General features: G+C 45.7%; 1 protein-coding gene and 1 long non-coding RNA gene across 3 annotated transcripts in view; both read left to right on the top strand.

Moving 5' to 3' along the window:
- LOC110523130 (ras-specific guanine nucleotide-releasing factor RalGPS1) overlaps window positions 1-15,328 on the top strand; it is a 295,595-nt gene extending 280,267 nt beyond the window's left edge. The window contains exons 14-20 of one of the 2 annotated variants that reach the window (XM_036976683.1): window positions 4,338-4,386; window positions 5,152-5,232; window positions 7,154-7,259; window positions 10,261-10,353; window positions 10,785-10,890; window positions 13,536-13,627; window positions 13,853-15,328. In XM_036976683.1, the coding sequence (XP_036832578.1) occupies window positions 4,338-4,386; window positions 5,152-5,232; window positions 7,154-7,259; window positions 10,261-10,353; window positions 10,785-10,890; window positions 13,536-13,627; window positions 13,853-13,882 (557 nt within the window). In that variant the 3' untranslated portion in view covers window positions 13,883-15,328. The remainder of the gene's footprint in view (window positions 1-4,337; window positions 4,387-5,151; window positions 5,233-7,153; window positions 7,260-10,260; window positions 10,354-10,784; window positions 10,891-13,535; window positions 13,628-13,852) is intronic. The other variant, XM_036976684.1, reaches the window with a different exon arrangement.
- LOC118964555 lies at window positions 7,282-7,890 on the top strand. Its single transcript, XR_005051633.1, has 2 exons — window positions 7,282-7,582; window positions 7,783-7,890. It is a non-coding gene; the product is annotated as an uncharacterized LOC118964555 (long non-coding RNA).
- Window positions 15,329-21,243: the final 5,915 nt, after the last annotated feature.

Here is a 21,243-nt window from a genome sequence, read left to right as displayed (position 1 = left end):
CAGGGTATGCAGTCACCGAGTTAAATCTATTTTATAGTCTGTCTCCATAGCAGGGTATGCAGTCACCGTGTTAAATCTATTTTATAGTCTGTCTCCCTAGCAGGGTATGCAGTCACCGAGTTAAATCTATTTTATAGTCTGTCTCCCTAGCAGGGTATGCAGTCACCGAGTTAAATCTATTTTATAGTCTGTCTCCCTAGCAGGGTATGCAGTCACCGAGTTAAATATATTTTATAGTCTGTCTCCATAGCAGGGTATGCAGTCACCGAGTTAAATATATTTTATAGTCTGTCTCCATAGCAGGGTATGCAGTCACCGTTAAATCTATATTATAGTCTGTCTCCATAGCAGGGTATGCAGTCAATGAGTTAAATCTATTTTATAGTCTGTCTCCATAGCAGGGTATGCAGTCACCGTTAAATCTATATTATAGTCTGTCTCCATAGCAGGGTATGCAGTCACCGTTAAATCTATATTATAGTCTGTCTCCATAGCAGGGTATGCAGTCACTGAGTTAAATATATTTTATAGTCTGTCTCCATAGCAGGGTATGCAGTCACCGTTAAATCTATATTATAGTCTGTCTCCATAGCAGGGTATGCAGTCACCGTTAAATCTATATTATAGTCTGTCTCCATAGCAGGGTATGCAGTCACCGTTAAATCTATATTATAGTCTGTCTCCATAGCAGGGTATGCAGTCACCGAGTTAAATCTATATTATAGTCTGTCTCCATAGCAGGGTATGCAGTCACCGAGTTAAATCTATATTATAGTCTGTCTCCATAGCAGGGTATGCAGTCACCGTTAAATCTATATTATAGTCTGTCTCCATAGCAGGGTATGCAGTCACCGAGTTAAATCTATTTTATAGTCTGTCTCCATAGCAGGGTATGCAGTCACCGAGTTAAATCTATATTATAGTCTGTCTCCATAGCAGGGTATGCAGTCACCGAGTTAAATCTATTTTATAGTCTGTCTCCATAGCAGGGTATGCAGTCACCGAGTTAAATCTATATTATAGTCTGTCTCCATAGCAGGGTATGCAGTCACCGAGTTAAATCTATATTATAGTCTGTCTCCATAGCAGGGTATGCAGTCACCGAGTTAAATCTATATTATAGTCTGTCTCCATAGCAGGGTATGCAGTCACTGAGTTAAATCTATTTTATAGTCTGTCTCCATAGCAGGGTATGCAGTCACCGTTAAATCTATATTATAGTCTGTCTCCATAGCAGGGTATGCAGTCACCGAGTTAAATCTATTTTATAGTCTGTCTCCATAGCAGGGTATGCAGTCACCGTTAAATCTATATTATAGTCTGTCTCCATAGCAGGGTATGCAGTCACCGAGTTAAATCTATTTTATAGTCTGTCTCCATAGCAGGGTATGCAGTCACCAAGTTAAATCTATATTATAGTCTGTCTCCATAGCAGGGTATGCAGTCACCGAGTTAAATCTATATTTCCCCGTTAAATTGTATTTCATGTTTTTGTCCTTACTTCAGCCTTTTCTTCTAGGCCCATCTTTTGGATTAAATTTCCCTCTGGGGGGGGGGGGGGGGGGGTCTGATGCAAACACTTAGTTTAATGTGATGATGGTTCACTCCAAAGTCGAAGTTTGTCCGACATTTGTCCAGAAATCAAATGAGTCTGATGGGTCTAACCAAGACCAAAGCCAGTGGAAACAATAGACCCATGTCTGGTTTATAGAAATTTGTGTGTTTATACCACACAGGATCAAACACCACAGCAGAGTCACACGTGAAAGAACGAGTACTAGTATCATCATCTCAGCGCAAGAGCCGTCACTGCAGTCCCTGGTTCGAATCCAGGCTACGTCACATCCGGCCGTGATTGGGAGTCCCATTGCCCCAGCGTCGTCCGCGTTTGGCCGGTGTAGGCCGTCATTGTAAATAAGAATTTGTTCTTAATTGACTTGCCTAGTTAAATAAAGGTTACATAAAGTTAATTCTATGAACAATAACGTGGTCCACATACTAAAATGTCCTTTGCAGATGTAGCCAGGTTTGTAGACATCCACACATCTCTGTGTTAGCAAAGGTCACGCGTACCTGGTGCTAGCCATGTCGTCCCTACCGCGGTGCTGGCCATGTGGTGCTGGCCATAACGTCCCTACCGTGGTGCTGGCCATAATGTCCCTACCGCGGTGCTGGCCATGTGGTGCTGGCCATAACGTCCCTACCGTGGTGCTGGCCATAACGTCCCTACCGCGGTGCTGGCCATGTGGTGCTGGCCATAACGTCCCTACCGTGCTACTGGCCATGTCGACCCTACCGCGCTACTGGCCATGTCGACCCTACCGCGCTACTGGCCATGTCGACCCTACCGTGGTGCTGGCCATGTCGTCCCTACCGTGGTGCTGGCCATGTCGACCCTACCGCGCTACTGGCCATGTCGACCCTACCTCGCTACTGGCCATGTCGACCCTACCGCAGTGCTGGCCATGTGGTGCTGGCCATAACGTCCCTACCGCGGTGCTGGCCATGTCGACCCTACCGCGGTGCTGGCCATGTGGTGCTGGCCATGTCGACCCTACCGCGCTACTGGCCATGTCGACCCTACCGCGGTGCTGGCCATGTGGTGCTGGCCATGTCGACCCTACCGCGCTACTGGCCATGTCGACCCTACCGCGGTGCTGGCCATGTGGTGCTGGCCATGTCGACCCTACCGCGCTACTGGCCATGTCGACCCTACCGCGGTGCTGGCCATGTCGACCCTACCTCGCTACTGGCCATGTCGACCCGACCGTGGTGCTGGCCATGTCGACCCTACCGCGGTGCTGGCCATGTGGTGCTGGCCATAACGTCCCTACCGCGGTGCTGGCCATGTCGACCCTACCGTGGTGCTGGCCATGTCGACCCTACCGCGGTGCTGACCATGTCGTCCCTACCTCGCTACTGGCCATGTCGCCCCTACCGTGGTGCTGGCCATGTCGTCCCTACCTCGCTACTGGCCATGTCGACCCTACCGCGGTGCTGACCATGTCGTCCCTACCTCGCTACTGGCCATGTCGACCCTACCGTGGTGCTGACCATGTCGCCCCTACCGTGGTGCTGGCCATGTCGTCCCTACCTCGCTACTGGCCATGTCGACCCTACCGCGGTGCTGGCCATGTGGTGCTGACCATGTCGCCCCTACCGCGGTGCTGGCCATGTGGTGCTGACCATGTCGCCCCTACCGCGGTGCTTGCCATGTGGTGCTGACCATGTCGACCCTACCGCGCTACTGGCCATGTCGACCCTACCGCGCTACTGGCCATGTCGACCCTACCGCGGTGCTGGCCATGTGGTGCTGGCCATGTCGACCCTACCGCGCTACTGGCCATGTCGACCCTACCGCGGTGCTGGCCATGTCGACCCTACCTCGCTACTGGCCATGTCGACCCGACCGTGGTGCTGGCCATGTCGACCCTACCGCGGTGCTGGCCATGTGGTGCTGGCCATAACGTCCCTACCGCGGTGCTGGCCATGTCGACCCTACCGTGGTGCTGGCCATGTCGACCCTACCGCGGTGCTGACCATGTCGTCCCTACCTCGCTACTGGCCATGTCGCCCCTACCGTGGTGCTGGCCATGTCGTCCCTACCTCGCTACTGGCCATGTCGACCCTACCGCGGTGCTGACCATGTCGTCCCTACCTCGCTACTGGCCATGTCGACCCTACCGTGGTGCTGACCATGTCGCCCCTACCGTGGTGCTGGCCACGTCGTCCCTACCGTGGTGCTGGCCACGTCGTCCCTACCTCGGTGCTGACCATGTCGTCCCTACCTCGCTACTGGCCATGTCGCCCCTACCGCGGTGCTGGCCATGTGGTGCTGACCATGTCGCCCCTACCGCGGTGCTTGCCATGTGGTGCTGACCATGTCGACCCTACCGCGGTGCTGGCCATGTCTACCCTACCGCGGTGCTGGCCATGTCTACCCTACCGCGGTGCTGGCCATGTGGTGCTGACCATGTCGACCCTACCGCGGTGCTGGCCATGTCTACCCTACCGCGGTGCTGGCCATGTCTACCCTACCGCGGTGCTGGCCATGTGGTGCTGACCATGTCTACCCTACTGCTCTCTCACCATACAGGCTTCCTCTTGCACCTGCTTCAGAATCTCCCCAATTTTTACTGTTTGTTCGGGTTCGTCATCAACCGAGTGTAGTTCACGGCAGTGTGGACTCATCTGAAAATGTCTGACAAACATTGATTTTGGAGTGGACTTTCACTTTACACACTGTGTAATGCTCAGAATTTGAGTATTGGGTAGTGTGAGTTTGCCAGTTAGCAGTGTCTGCCCGTGACAGCAGTGTTCTCCTGTCTCCCCTGTAGGCAGCAGTGAAAGCTCATTCGGCGAGGAACTCTCGCCAGGGATGGAAAGGTTGGTACCACCTGACGTTTTGTTTTTTTAAACATGGCAACCCAACCCAGCACTTAACCTTATACCGTTCCTGTTTTGTTATCACTTTGAAATGGGTCACTATTTGCACACTATTAGTGAATGACGTAGTCATAGATAAGCAGACATACATACGTACAATGTGCCGATGGGCTGTTTTGTGTAAAACTTTCACGATTTTTTTGACCGGTACCTCGTTGAATGATTCACTAATAGTGTATTACGTAGTTGCTCATGTTTATCATCTCAAAGGGATTTTACAAGCCTGATATTAACGTTGCACCCTGTTTTTTTTTTAAATTGTTGCAAAATGAGTTGTCTGAGCGTGTCAAGTCGACCTCACCGAATAAAACTCACTAAGGAACGATATCATTCGTTCTAAATGTCCCAGCGGTGAGTGTTGACCCAACGTTCTCATGTGATCTCGGTTTTCATCGTCCGACAAGAAGTGTAAATGTATTCTCAACCCGATGTTCTCGTCTTTTAATTCCAATCACTGATTGGGTCGAAAACACTGCGCTTCGTTTAGCTTGAAGTTTGTGCTTTGGGGACTATTTAATTGTACTGTGAAAACTAAACCAAGTATTTTACGTATTTGTCCCAGGTCTGGTTTAAACATCAGAACTATTAGGTACACTTGTGAGAAAGTGTGTGTGGGGGAGGGGTGTGTGTGTGTGTGTGTGTATTGTAAACCAAATAGCAGTGACCCTCCTGGCAACTCAGACTGACTATTGACAATGTGCACAGGGGACGCATGTATGCCACACTGGGCCCCAACTGGAAGGTCCCTCTACGTAATTCACCTCGGAGCCGCAGCTATGTTTACAGGTACAGTGGTGCTGGTGGTGGTGGGGTCGGGTTATGTCACATGTTCTAGGGTCATAGGTCATTCATCACCGGGAAAAGAAGGGGTGGGGGGGGGGGGGGGGGTCACGCGGTCACCTCTTGTCACTGCATGCGGCGTCCGTCTCACTCAGTCTCTTCACACTGTTGGTGGAAGTTGCCCCTAACCCCTGGTCTACGGTCAGTTTATTCACAGGTTTAATAGTTAAAGGGGATTTTACAATTTGATGTTAGATGGTTTCCTCGCCCTGCTAGTAGTTTATGGGCCAGGAGAAACGGGAATCCATGGTCCGGTTTAACTTTAAACAGCACAATAAACTGGCCACAGCTAGCTTAAAAATGTACGGGCATGACAGGGATATTCTTTTTACGTACTCCGCATGTTTTAAGATGGCGCAGGCTTTGTAGTGGTTGTTTAAAGAAAAACAAACTACGGATTACATTTTCTCTTTGCGCGTAGACAGGTTTTAGGAACTATCTCAGCCTTATATTGTGTCATCCTGAACTTCCCCTTTAAGGTTGGGGTTTCAGGGGTTGTGGTTTGGAAAGATGTCGTGAGCTTGGAGTAGGGGAAACTTCTACCCGGGGGCATCCTTCCTTCCTTCCTTCCTTCCTTCTTGTATATCACCATCACAGACTTTTGAGTCCCTCGTCTCCACACTCCAAGGGGAAAGGGACAAAGGACCTGGACAAATGCTATATAGTTCCTTGACTCTTGTCTTTTGGGAGGGTGTTTCTGATTTCCTTTTACTGTGGGGACCGTAGACCCTAAGCTGTCTGTTTGTCTTCGGGGGAGGGTGTTTCACTGAGAATTTAAAATGAGAACCATTGTGGCGAGAGGAGTGTGCTTCTTCAGGGTTCTCATGGAAAATGTTCTACTGTAATTTCTACATTATACCATGCACTCATTGACGGAGACTGGGCCAAATCCTAACTTCCAACTTCCACTTCCACGACTCTTCCACTGATATCAATGCACACGGTTTACACAAAACCATGAAGGTATGCGCATATTATCTCAAGTTAGCTTTTGTCCCACTGTTCCAATGTCAACTCTCTGCTACAGAGGGATCAGAACGGGGTCAAGATCAGGCTAACGTTTATTGTCATCAGCTTGTCCCCTTTTGGTTGGCATGGCGATCCCATGCGTCACCTAGAGAGTCTGAATAGCTAAATCGCCTATAAAACAGTGGGCAAAATTGGTTGGAATGACATAATTCCTGTTGTATACTAATTATATAAGGAAGGTCTCATTTTTGAACTTGTATAACAACATGTCTTTAAAGTCGTTATTTGGTTATCTGACCAGATATCTAAAATATGAAGTCTTTCCCTGATGTCTTGATAATGTAATGAAGACATATTTTCGGGGTCTTAATCTGGTTCCCTGACCACTCTACAACCAGTTTTTTACAACGTAACAATGACGTAATTATGACGTTCCCGGCCCAATTTTGCCCGCTGGGTTACCTACTGTTCTCCCCTCTCCTGGTCTGGTTTATTAAGACTGAGAGTTTCAGAATAGCCTTCCTTTGGTCATGCCCCTTGTTCTATTCTCAACTTTAGTGGAACTTAGTGGATTTAAAAAATTTATAAAAAGCATGCAAGCCCCAATTCACATCTGTCACATCCCGTTATTACACAACACCACATCTGATCATCTTGTGGAGCTCTGCCAAAGAGACAAGGGGTGTCAGAGGCCTATATACCCTTTTCACACTATCATGTTCTGGTTATATGGTTCGTTCCAGAACAGTTCCAGCGACTATGATGGATGTAAAACCAGGGCTTGCTCAGTACAGCTTTGGTTCAGTAGTGTGAAAAGGGTACTAGAAAAGCCACGGTCTACAACTGTTCATACAACTTTGGTTTTGACCCTTTCCCCCCATCCTCATCTCTCTCCCAGCCCCTCGGGTGCCAACCCGTGCCACGGGTGCAGCGAGGTGGGCAGTGTTACTATCGAGGGGCCCCTTCGGAGGAAGACCCTGCTGAAAGAGGGCCGAAAACCCAAGGTAAGGAGGGATGTGTTGTTTTCTGTCTGACTCCTGGTCCAAGGTAAGGAGGGATGTTTCCACTGTCTGACTCCTGGTCCAAGGTAAGGAGGGATGTGTTTTCTGTCTGACTCCTGGTCCAAGGTAAGGAGGGATGTTTCCACTGTCTGACTCCTGGTCCAAGGTAAGGAGGGATGTGTTTTCTGTCTGACTCCTGGTCCAAGGTAAGGAGGGATGTTTCCACTGTCTGACTCCTGGTCCAAGGTAAGGAGGGATGTGTTTTCTGTCTGACTCCTGGTCCAAGGTAAGGAGGGATGTGTTTTCTGTCTGACTCCTGGTCCAAGGTAAGGAGGGATGTGTTTTCTGTCTGACTCCTGGTCCAAGGTAAGGAGGGATGTGTTTTCTGTCTGACTCCTGGTCCAAGGTAAGGAGGGATGTGTTTTCTGTCTGACTCCTGGTCCAAGGTAAGGAGGGATGTGTTTTCTGTCTGACTCCTGGTCCATGGTAAGGAGGGATGTGTTTTCTGTCTGACTCCTGGTCCAAGGTAAGGAGGGATGTTTCCACTGTCTGACTCCTGGCCCAAGGTAAGGAGGGATGTGTTTTCTGTCTGACTCCTGGTCCATGGTAAGGAGGGATGTGTTTTCTGTCTGACTCCTGGTCCAAGGTAAGGAGGGATGTTTCCACTGTCTGACTCCTGGCCCAAGGTAAGGAGGGATGTTTCCACTGTCTGACTCCTGGTCCAAGGTAAGGAGGGATGTTTCCACTGTCTGACTCCTGGCCCAAGGTAAGGAGGGATGTGTTTTCTGTCTGACTCCTGGTCCAAGGTAAGGAGGGATGTGTTTTATGTCTGACTCCTGGTCCAAGGTAAGGAGGGATGTGTTTTCTGTCTGACTCCTGGTCCAAGGTAAGGAGGGATGTTTCCACTGTCTGACTCCTGGTCCAAGGTAAGGAGGGATGTGTTTTCTGTCTGACTCCTGGTCCAAGGTAAGGAGGGATGTTTCCACTGTCTGACTCCTGGTCCAAGGTAAGGAGGGATGTGTTTTCTGTCTGACTCCTGGCCCAAGGTAAGGAGGGATGTTTCCACTGTCTGACTCCTGGTCCAAGGTAAGGAGGGATGTGTTTTCTGTCTGACTCCTGGTCCAAGGTAAGGAGGGATGTTTCCACTGTCTGACTCCTGGTCCAAGGTAAGGAGGGATGTGTTTTCTGTCTGACTCCTGGTCCAAGGTAAGGAGGGATGTGTTTTCTGTCTGACTCCTGGTCCAAGGTAAGGAGGGATGTGTTTTCTGTCTGACTCCTGGTCCAAGGTAAGGAGGGATGTGTTTTCTGTCTGACTCCTGGTCCAAGGTAAGGAGGGATGTGTTTTCTGTCTGACTCCTGGTCCAAGGTAAGGAGGGATGTGTTTTCTGTCTGACTCCTGGTCCAAGGTAAGGAGGGATGTGTTTTCTGTCTGACTCCTGGTCCAAGGTAAGGAGGGATGTGTTTTCTGTCTGACTCCTGGTCCAAGGTAAGGAGGGATGTGTTTTCTGTCTGACTCCTGGTCCAAGGTAAGGAGGGATGTGTTTTCTGTCTGACTCCTGGTCCAAGGTAAGGAGGGATGTGTTTTCTGTCTGACTCCTGGTCCAAGGTAAGGAGGGATGTGTTTTCTGTCTGACTCCTGGTCCAAGGTAAGGAGGGATGTGTTTTCTGTCTGACTCCTGGTCCAAGGTAAGGAGGGATGTGTTTTCTGTCTGACTCCTGGTCCAAGGTAAGGAGGGATGTGTTTTCTGTCTGACTCCTGGTCCAAGGTAAGGAGGGATGTGTTTTCTGTCTGACTCCTGGTCCAAGGTAAGGAGGGATGTGTTTTCTGTCTGACTCCTGGTCCAAGGTAAGGAGGGATGTGTTTTCTGTCTGACTCCTGGTCCAAGGTAAGGAGGGATGTGTTTTCTGTCTGACTCCTGGTCCAAGGTAAGGAGGGATGTGTTTTCTGTCTGACTCCTGGTCCAAGGTAAGGAGGGATGTGTTTTCTGTCTGACTCCTGGTCCAAGGTAAGGAGGGATGTGTTTTCTGTCTGACTCCTGGTCCAAGGTAAGGAGGGATGTGTTTTCTGTCTGACTCCTGGTCCAAGGTAAGGAGGGATGTTTCCACTGTCTGACTCCTGGTCCAAGGTAAGGAGGGATGTTTCCACTGTCTGACTCCTGGTCCAAGGTAAGGAGGGATGTGTTTTCTGTCTGACTCCTGGTCCAAGGTAAGGAGGGATGTGTTTTCTGTCTGACTCCTGGTCCAAGGTAAGGAGGGATGTTTCCACTGTCTGACTCCTGGTCCAAGGTAAGGAGGGATGTTTCCACTGTCTGACTCCTGGTCCAAGGTAAGGAGGGATGTGTTTTCTGTCTGACTCCTGGTCCAAGGTAAGGAGGGATGTGTTTTCTGTCTGACTCCTGGTCCAAGGTAAGGAGGGATGTGTTTTCTGTCTGACTCCTGGTCCAAGGTAAGGAGGGATGTTTCCACTGTCTGACTCCTGGTCCAAGGTAAGGAGGGATGTGTTTTCTGTCTGACTCCTGGTCCAAGGTAAGGAGGGATGTGTTTTCTGTCTGACTCCTGGTCCAAGGTAAGGAGGGATGTGTTTTCTGTCTGACTCCTGGTCCAAGGTAAGGAGGGATGTGTTTTCTGTCTGACTCCTGGTCCAAGGTAAGGAGGGATGTGTTTTCTGTCTGACTCCTGGTCCAAGGTAAGGAGGGATGTTTCCACTGTCTGACTCCTGGTCCAAGGTAAGGAGGGATGTGTTTTCTGTCTGACTCCTGGTCCAAGGTAAGGAGGGATGTGTTTTCTGTCTGACTCCTGGTCCAAGGTAAGGAGGGATGTGTTTTCCCACTCGTTCCTCCTTTTCTCTATTAATTGAATGTTTTCTTACTGTTATACCATACTGTAGTGATCAAGGAACAAGTTGTTCATTGTAAGTTATTCTTATAGTCAACACTGTCGTGTGTGTGTGTGTGTGTGTGTGTGTGTGTGTGTGTGTGTGTGTGTGTGTGTGATTGTTCTCCAGTTGTCATCGTGGACACGCTTTTGGATCACTCTGTCTGGTTCGACGCTGACGTTCTACGGGGCCAAAGCCTTGAGGGCCTCCGAGAGGAAGCATGTGAGTGAGACCGTTGGCGTATTCACTAGGAAGCAAATGGACGGAACAGGGAGGGACTACGTTGAACTAGTCCAATAAGACTCTTCAGTTTTTGTTGCCCAACGTTTTCAGTTGCAAAATGTTTTGCTACGGGTGTGCACTAATGAATACACTCCTGAAGAACCTGTCTACTGCTGGTGTTTTCTCTCAACACAAACTAAATAGTGGTCCTAATGGTCACAATGTTCAGTTTACTAGAATGAAATGTAGGGAAAACAATGTTCAGTTTACTAGAATGAAAGGTAGGGAAAACAATTGAGTAGCAAATAAATAAATGTGAGTAAAAATGGAAAAATACTTTTTTGGATCAACAATAACCAAACAAACGCCGTCCTCTAGAGGCAGAAGGCTGTGTTGTTTTCATTACTCACTTCATCACATCTTCCCTGCAGTACAAATCTTCAGCCTGTAAGAAGGTGTGTGTAACGGGCTGGATGGTTGTCCTGCCTGACGACCCGGCTCGACCGAACATCTTCCACCTCAACGACCCGGATAAAGGTTAGACTCGGAGACCATTTTGGGGGGGGGGGAATGTTGTCCAGGAGAAATTGTATTAGTTTAAAATATTTTTTTCCCCGAAAAAAATTTGGCAGACAATATACAGTAGCTCAGTATTTTGTATGATTTATTTTATACTTGTCTTTAACAAGGGATCCAATCATTCTGGATGTGACTGTATATTAATATATGTGTTGATCCCAGGACATATTGCTGGATGTCTGAGGCATATAAGGGTTTGGTTTTCTAGCGCACATTTATTCAAAAGGCACTCGCACATCTGAGCAATCTAATTTGCAGGTGCCATGGCAACAGTTGAACAAGATGAAGGACAAAGGAAACCGCACACTGCTCTTGATAGCGTCACTGCTCTTGATAGCGTCACTGCTCTTGATAGCGTCACTGCTCTTGATAGCGTCACTGCTCTTGATAGCATCACTGCTCTTGATAGCGTCACTGCTCTTGATAGCGTCACTGCTCTTGATAGCGTCACTGCTCTTGATAGCGTCACTGCTCTTGATAGCGTCACTGCTCTTGATAGCGTCACTGCTCTTGATAGCGTCACTGCTCTTGATAGCGTCACTGCTCTTGATAGCGTCACTGCTCTTGATAGCGTCACTGCTCTTGATAGCGTCACTGCTCTTGATAGCGTCACTGCTCTTGATAGCGTCACTGCTCTTGATAGCGTCACTGCTCTTGATAGCGTCACTGCTCTTGATAGCGTCACTGCTCTTGATAGCATCACTGCTCTTGATAGCGTCACTGCTCTTGACGCTGCTCTTGACACTGCTCTTGATTTCGTCACTGCTCTTGATAGCGTCACTGCTCTTGATAGCGTCACTGCTCTTGATAGCGTCACTGCTCTTGATTTCGTCACTGCTCTTGATAGCATCACTGCTCTTGATAGCGTCACTGCTCTTGATAGCGTCACTGCTCTTGATAGCGTCACTGCTCTTGATAGCGTCACTGCTCTTAATAGCGTCACTGCTCTTGATAGCGTCACTGCTCTTGATAGCGTCACTGCTCTTGATAGCGTCACTGCTCTTGATAGCGTCACTGCTCTTGATAGCATCACTGATATTTAATAAGCTTTACCTATCGGCCACACGGCCTTCGTCAGAGCTTTTGGGAATTTTTTTAAAGTTGCACCATTATGTGGACCTGGCCCCTCCCACGTCCATTCTACACATCGAAGGGGATTGGAGGAAAAATAAATAAGTTCTACCAAATATAACAAAATGCATTTTATAAATATTACAAAAGTGTATAAATAAGGTGTATGAAACACGTCTGTAAAATCTCAATGAGGACATAGCAAGTTTTCATTAGTCATAGGGTACATCATACCAAAAACGTCAGAATAATCTACAAGAGACACAAATTTCATGTTTAAATTCATAACATAACATACATAGGCATTTCATCATTAAGTCCTTTAGGAAATAATGTCTGGAGGGTGAAAATCCCAAAACATTCTCTTTTACTCAGAGTATTATTAATATCTCCTCCCCCTGTCTGATATCTTAACTTTCTCTATGCCACAAAATCTAAAAGGTAGAAATGTCATGCTTCGTGTCATTGAAATGTACAGCGACTGGATAATCCCTGTCGTTTCTCCTGATTGAACTTTTATGTTCACTAATTCTCTGTTTGAGAGAGCGGTTGGTTTTACCGACATAACAGAGCCCACATGGACATTTAATCATGTTTAAACACTTTATCATTTTGTTGCACTGTGCGCATCCTCTGCATCCCTAACTACCATTTTTGCAAAAAGTGGGAGGTTGTGGTCAAGAAACACTGGCATATTTTATCATCGGATCCAGCTTTGCCGGCTGAATTTAAATATCCACCACGTATTGTGTATAGGAGAGGTCGCAATTTTTACGCGATAAATTGGTTCATGCCAACTGCCAGCCACAAAATAAAATTAGCCAAGATCTTTTACGGCCTCTATTAAATGGTAGCTATAAATGCAGAGGAATGCGCACAGTGCAACAACATGATAAAGTGAATATTTCTGTCACCCGCACACAGGAACACGGTTCCAAATAAATTGTTCCGCCACCCATGTTATCTACATTATTACGTGTTCCACCACCCATGTTATTTACATTATTACGTGTTCCACCACCCATGTTATCTACATTATTACGTGTTCCACCACCCATGTTATCTACATTATTACGTGTTCCACCACCAATGCTCTCTACATTATTACGTGTTCCACCACCCATGTTATCTACATTATTACGTGTTCCACCACCCATGTTATCTACATTATTACGTGTTCCACCACCCATGTTATTTACATGGGTGGTGGATTTACATGATAAAGTGTTTAAACATGATTAAATGTCCATGTGGGCTCTGTTATGTCGGTAAAACCACCCGCTCTCTCAAACAGAGAATTAGTGAACATAAAAGTTCAATCAGGAGAAATGACAGGGATTATCCAGTCGCTGTACATTTCAATGACCTGAAGCATGACATTTCTACATTTTTAGATTTTGTGGCATAGAGAAAGTTAAGATATCAGACAGGGCAGGAGATATAAATAATACTCTCGGTCTGACCTTAATTAGCTCAAGCAAATGTTTCGGTTGTTTTAGGTCAAACTCCAAAGCCCTCTTGTTGCTTCACAGGTAATGTTTACAAGTTCCAGACGGGATCCAGATTCTCTGCAATCATCTGGCACAAAAACCTGGAAGAGGCTTGCAGGAGCTGTAGACCTCAGGTAATGTTGTCTTTCAATATATACACAGACACAACATCAATTCAATGGTAGTATATGCATTTAAAAAATGATTGAGGATGACACCAAAAATTAAATGACTGAAGTTATTTTTTCTTTCAATCTCTTGGGGAAAATGTGCCATTTCATTCTGACCACAGCTGTCAATCACCTAAGTCCTTATTGCTTCATTAATGTACTTAATGTCCTCTGCTTGTGCCTTAACAGATACCAACCAACCTAATGTCATTTGAGTAGTGGACAACCAGCCAGCTTGCCCAGTGGGGAGTTAGTGCCAAGCCCTTTTCTATGGGAGTCTAACAAACTCTGATAAAATGGTGGAACGGAGGAATTGGTTGGAATCCTATGAAATGAGTGGTGAGGAAGTGTAGAAGTGTGTGTGTGTCTGATTCTACAGACTGGGGCAGATGCTCTTTACCACTGGGGACACACACACACACAGCAGCGTTATAGCCAAGGACTACGTGCGATGTCTCTCTTTCCAGAGCAAGGAAAACAAATATGTAAAGCCCCTGTTTCGTGTCAAAGCTTTCTCGCTTGTCGTCGTTTGTTCCGCTGCTATAAACGTTCTGAGCAAGCTCATATTTCTTTGGCCCATGTTGGGTTTTGCTTAGAAGAAAGGATTAAAAAAAATACCTGTAAATGCACAAAGACTGACAGTGTTAAGAAACTGTGATAAGGGGACCAGTGACTTGGGCCCTTGGAGTATCAGCACTGCCATGGCCCCCTAACTATTTGAGCCAATGTTTCAGACCACTGTTGACTGGACACTTTGCAAAACACACGCTAGATTGATGCTCATTGTCGACCCTGGTCCTTACGTCAGGCAGTGGACTGATACTCATCGTCGACCCTGGTCCTTGCGTCAGGCAGCGGACTGATGCTCATCGTCGACCCTGGTCCTTGCGTCAGGCAGCGGACTGATGCTCATCGTCGACCCTGGTCCTTGCGTCAGGCAGCGGACTGATACTCATCGTCGACCCTGGTCCTTGCGTCAGGCAGTGGACTGATACTCATTGTCGACCCTGGTCCTTGCGTCAGGCAGCGGACTGATACTCATCGTCGACCCTGGTCCCTGCGTCAGGCAGCGGACTGATACTCATCGTCGACCCTGGTCCCTGCGTCAGGCAGCGGACTGATACTCATCGTCGACCCTGGTCCTTGCGTCAGGCAGCGGACTGATACTCATCGTCGACCCTGGTCCCTGCGTCAGGCAGCGGACTGATACTCATCGTCGACCCTGGTCCCTGCGTCAGGCAGCGGACTGATACTCATCGTCGACCCTGGTCCTTGCGTCAGGCAGTGGACTTTACAGCAAAAGTCATGACTCGTTGAGTTTTCAAATAAGGGAGAAAGGACTTGGCTTTCTGAACAACTAGTTATTTAACATACAAAGGCTCAGCCAAACCTGAACCACCCCCTGCTCAGTCAAACCACACTATTTACTATAGCCATACAAACAATGTCTGCCGATTTAAAGACCCATTTTTTTTTTTTTTTAACTCCAAGTAGGTTGAGCAAGAAAAGCCTTTATCACCATTCGTCATCTCATCTGAACCAATAAAGACTTTTCTACCAATCAGAAATGAAACAAACACACAGGAAGAAGAAAAAAAAAAACGTATGTTGCACTTTTTTGTCATAACATTTTAAGTTTGATTCACAACTTTATTGTCCATCAAAGGGGAAATGTATTTGGTCACTTGCAATGACATTCATCATCATCATCATAGAAAAGACATCACTGATTTTTTTTTCCCTCTTCTTGTACACGAACCAGCTTGAAGCTTCACTACCAGACAAAGGCTTTAGAGAAGGGTCAAGAAGATACTAGAGGGCCTCAGTTCTCTTGTGATATTCATCTGGTTGAGATTTCAGACAAGTCAGTGGGATTCAGCACCATCACTGAGTTAATTGTAAATATTTAAAAAAAAATATATATATATATTTTCGTATTTATTTTCTCTTTAGTTGTCAATGGGAAATGATGGTATGATTTCAAGGGGGACAGTTCACCCATATTACAAACTTACACCCTGTGAATGAGTTATGACAGCAATCCATGCTGTGGTTTAGTTCCCTTGGAACGGTTTTCACATGCTAACGATTTAGCAGTTGTGTCACAAATCCCATTCAAGTCATTGGACCGATATTAGCATTTTTAGCACATCATTTCCAAATTATCCAAAAGTATCTAAAATTGTTTGTGAAGCTCAGAAAAAAAGTAACTTATTGATGATTTTGAAGATGATGCACAGAAAATGCTAATATTGGTCCATTGACTTGAATGGGATTTGTGCCACAACTGCTAAATCGTTAGCATGTGGAAACCGTTCCAAGGAAACTAAACCACAGCATTGATTGCTGTCCATAGACTGCTTACAGGGTAAGGAAGCCAATATACCATTTTGTAATTTGGGTGAACTATCCCTTTAAACGACCCACTGTAAGAATGTGGCAAGAGTGCACGACAGGGCTCCTGAGCAGTCTAAAAGCACTGCATCTCAGTGCAAGAGGCGTCACTACAGTCCCTGGTTCAAATCCAGGCTGTATCACCTCCGGTCGTAATTGGGAGTCTCATAGGGCGGCGCACAATTGGCCCAGCGTCGTCCGGGGTTAGGGCTGGGGTAGGTCATCATTGTAAAAAAAAGATTTTGTTCTTAACTGACTTGCCTAGTTAAATATAAAGGATCAATAAAATAATGATCGGAGAGGATCCTACCCTAGGGTTTACACCAACAAACCCGGTTTCCTGTCATTTTGAAGGACACGAACAAAAAAGGGGTTGACGACGCCATGAATACAAGCCAAATGCGTTGCTTCAGAAGCACAACAAGGTTACCATTTCAAACATTGATCTATGTGTGAACTTAATGTGTTTCAAAAAATGTCCAAACCAACAAACATAAGACATGACATCATATCACGTACGGCTGGAAAATAAGAACTCAAATTATTTCATGAATGAACTGGTTTTTTATTGAAGCCATAGTCTCATATTGCATCCCCTATAAGTATGCTCAATGCCAATCATCTATGATGTGACAATCATAAGGGGGAGATTTTACCCCGGGTCAAAACGGTTACCTGTGGGGTTAAAACACGTTTGGTACTAAAAAAACACCTCTGTAAAAAGTGGTTAGGACATCAACCTTGATTTCTATTTAAAGAAAAATGTTATTTTTCTGTTTTAATTAGCACCCACCAAAGTGTGAATGACTGAGCCAATCAATGAGTTGTTTAAAATATATATAATGTATTGTTTTTTGGGGTTTTTTTTAATGAAGAACTGCATTCTGAACAAAAGAGATACGAGAAACTGCCAAAATAAAGGAAACGCCAACATAAAGTGTCTCAACAGGGCGTTGGGCCATTAAGAACCAGAACCGCTTCAATGGGGCGGCAGGGTAGTCTAGTGGTTAGAGCGTTGGACTAGTAACCGGAAGGTTGCAAGTTCAAATCCCTGAGCTGACAAGGTACAAATTCTGCCCCTGAACACCCACTGTTCCCTGGTAGGCTGTCATTGAAAATAAGAATTTGTTCTTAACTGACCTGCCTAGTTAAATAAAGGTAAAAAATAATTTAAAAAATGCTCCTTGGTATAGATTCAAGAAGTGTCTGGAACTCTACTGGAGGGATGCGACACCATTCCTCCACGGTAAATACCACCATTTGGTGTTTTGTTGATGGTGGTGGAAAACGCTGTCTCAAGACGCCACTCCAGAATCTCCCGGAAGTGTTCAATTGGGTTGAGATCTGGTGACTGAGACACACCCTCTTTCAACCCCTTGTTCTCCTAGTAGACCCCCTCTTTTAACCCCCTGTTCTCCTAGGAGACCCCCTCTTTCAACCCCCTTGTTCTCCTTGGAGTCCCCCTCTTTCAAAGTTTTCTTCTAGCCAAGGTAGCCAAAATAATGGGCTACTGGGAATTTTTATACATGACCCTAAGCATGATGGGAAACGCTGCTCTAAGGCTGACATGACAAGAGGAAAACTGACGATGCACTACCCAATTTCCAAATTGCACCTTGTGCATTCTACTATTACAATTAACTCAGAAAACCACAGCTGAAAACCACAGTTTGCGTGTAGGTGTTTGGTGTAGTAATGCCTCTATGCTATTGTGTTCCATGGATCCACTTTTATCTAAATCCCTTCTTTTGTGAAACCAAAAGAAATTTAATGTTGGACTTAGAATTATCTGTGTAGTTTCTACAATTACCGTCCAAGTTTCAGATTGTAATTGTTTCAGGTGCATATAGAAATGTCCATGAATGTGAGCGTTATGCGCTTACACAAACTGAGTTGACTCGCGTTGCTTTTAGACTTACAGTTCTTATTCTGCCAGCTCAATGGAAAACACTTGTTTTATACTGTTGTCGTCATGACGTTGTCATATTATGTCTGCAAGTTGCACATGTCATTTATTATTACTTTATGTTGAAACATAGGTCGGTGAGGGATTTGGTGTGTGTGTCTGTGTCTGTGTGTGTGTGTGTGTGTGTGGCAATGATACAAATGTTTTGTAAGGCCGGTATATAATTTTTTTTTTTTAAGTTATTTGAAGATTATTCAAAGACAGATGTTCATTTTTCATAAAGACTTTTGGAAAGCAAATTGGGATGTTTCACTCTAGGTCCTCCTCCTCTCACACCTGTATTGGTGGACCAGAACTAAATTATGGGTGGGGGCACCAAATGAAGGATTAGAGGGGGGGGCAACCCAAATGAAGGATTAGGGGGGGCAACCCAAATGAAGGATTAGGGGGGGCACCCCAAATGAAGGATTAGGGGGGCACCCCAAATGAAAGATTAGGGGGGCACCCCAAATGAAGGATTAGTGGGGTGGGGGGGGGCACCCCAAATGAAGGATGGGGGAGGCACCCCAAATGAAGGATTAGGGGGGGCAACCCAAATGAATGATTAGGGGGGGCACCCCAAATGAAGGATTAGGGGGGGCAACCCAAATGAAGGATAGGGGGGGAGGGCACTAAATGAAGGATTAGGGGGGAGGGCACCAAATGAAGGATCCCCCCGATCCTTGGCACCAAATGAAGGATTAGGAGGGGGGGGGGCAACCCAAATGAAGGAATGGGGGGGGGCACCCCAAATGAAGGATTAGAGGGGGGGGGGGCACCCCAATTGAAGGATTAGAAATGTACATCCAGTATTTGATTTCTACTTGGTTTAAACACCTGAACACCAGGAATGCTAAAACACATCACTGTTTCTCTGCGTGTATTTTGTTTCAATAAAATCAATACAATTTGATGGATCGTTATAATGAAGCAGATTCAATACACATCTTCAATCATTGTCAAATGGAACGTGTGTGTGTGTGTGTGTGATATCCTGTTTGGCTGGCTCAATACCCAAAGTCTAGCCCCTGTTGAACTTGATCTAAAGCCTCTAAGGCTGGGGTTAACCGTGTGTGTAGCATGTATAGCATTACAACAGCATTCTCACATTACAAATATTACTGTAGCCTTTTCTCCTCAAATGTCAGATACATACATTGAGCATACATGTATTTGTGTCATGTACATAAAAACATTGAAGTCACTTTTTTTGGGGGGGGGGGGGGGGGTTGCTATCATGTTGTTGACACTTTATTTAGTCTGCTTTCTTCTTCTGGTGATTTTTTAATTTTTTTTATTTAATTTGATACTTGTATCGGCCAGATTTTCTGTTTTGTAAAAAAAAAATAAACGTAGATATGTAATATGTTGCATGTATTTTGTGTACAACGTTTTCTGGTGTCTGTAGTGACTGTGAAAAAAATGACAACCACTCACCTGTGAATATTTTGCTAAGTTATTTGTAACTGTATGTAAGTCGCTGTATTTTTCAGCTTTTAAACGTTGACACCAATCATGAATTAAAACCATTCTGGAAAAACTGAGCCGGTGATTTCTTAATGATGACAAGTACTTTTAGAATAATTGTCTTTAGCACGTTTTGCACTCCGAAAGAGCGTATTGATTCAACTGGAAATATTGACACGTGTTAAATATGAGTGTTTGTTTGTGTGGATGGTGGTGGTGTTTTCACATGAGTATAACGCTACAAGCTTGGCACACCTCTATTTTGGAGGAGTTTCTCCCATTCTTCTCTGCAGATCTTCTCAAGCTCTGTCACTTTGGATGGGGAGCTTCACTGCACTGCTATGTTCGATCAGGTTCAAGTCCGGCCTCTGGCTGGGCCACTCAAGGACATTCCGAGACTTGTCCCAAAGCCACCCTTGCGTTGTCTTGGCTGTGTACTTAGGGTCTTTGTCCTGTTGGAAGGTGAATCTTCACCCCGGTCTGAGGTCCAGAGCAGATTTTCATCAATGATCTCTGTACTTTGCATCTTTCCCTCGATCCTGACTAGTCTCCCAGTCCCTGCCGCTGAAAAATATCCCCTCAACATGATGCTGTCACCACCATCCTTCACCGTAGGGATGGTGCCAGGTTTCCTCTAGACGTGACGCTTGGCATTCAGGCCAAAGAGTTCAATCTTGGCCTCACTGGCCACTTCAATAATGGAACACTAGTCACTTTAATAATGTTTACATAGTGCTTTACCCATCTCATATGGATATACTGTATTCTATTTTACTGTATTTTAGTCAGTGCCACCACGACATTGCTCAACCTAATATTTATGTATTTCTTAATACCGTTCTTTTACATTTTAATGTGAATTGTTAGATACTTCTGCACTGTTGGAGCTAGGAACACAATCATTATGCTACACCCACAATAACATCTGCTAAATATGTGTATGTGAACAATAAAATGTGATTTGATTTGATGAGACGACGCAAGCAGGACACCTCAGGCTGAGGAGTAAGTTTCACACATCCCCAATGTGCTACATTCACTAAAATAACATGGTCACTGCGGTAGAATGTTTATTTTGATTGGAGATTTTCAGTGTCATCAAGGTAGCCTGATTTCAGATGTGTCCATGTCAACAGGATTATTAGGGAAATTGTTATATCCACAATAATCTCATTATTTTGTGCATGTAACTGTGCTCTCTGACTGTCCAAACATTTGTGTGTATATATGTGTGTGTGTTCAGGAAGCGGTAATTTGCAGACATGGCTATGCTAGTTGTCATAGTAACAACGGGTGTATGCACAGTGGTGTAAGCTGATTGGTGGTGCTGCTGCTTCCGGTTTCCCCGGTTGCTTTGAATGTGATACATCATAGTGTAAGAACCCACTTAAAGACTCAAAGGATAAGATGATTCAACTTTCAAAACACGTCCTTTTTGGCTAGTCACGTCAGTCAACTAGGTGTCTGTTCAGCTTTGAGCGTTGAGCTAAGAGCGTTGCGCTAGTAACCAAAAGGTCACTGGTTTGAATCATCTTGCCGAATAGGTGAGAAAACAATCTGTGCCCCTGAGCAGGGCATTTAACCCTAATTGCTCCTGTAAGTCACTCTGGGAAAGAGCATCTGCTAAATGACTACAACGTAAATATAAACCTGCTCTGCTGTCAACAGCTCGGTGCTTATTATCCGATGTATTAGGCTACGCAATCCAACCTTTTTGGATATAATATTAAATGATATGTTAAAAGACCTCACTGACTGATTCAGAACATGAATA

This window comes from Oncorhynchus mykiss, chromosome 5 (assembly GCF_013265735.2).
Source record: "Oncorhynchus mykiss isolate Arlee chromosome 5, USDA_OmykA_1.1, whole genome shotgun sequence".
NCBI classification, from domain to species: Eukaryota; Metazoa; Chordata; class Actinopteri; order Salmoniformes; family Salmonidae; genus Oncorhynchus; species Oncorhynchus mykiss.
The sequence above is the reverse complement of the archived record's forward strand: the minus strand, read 5'-3'. Positions and strand labels throughout refer to the sequence as shown.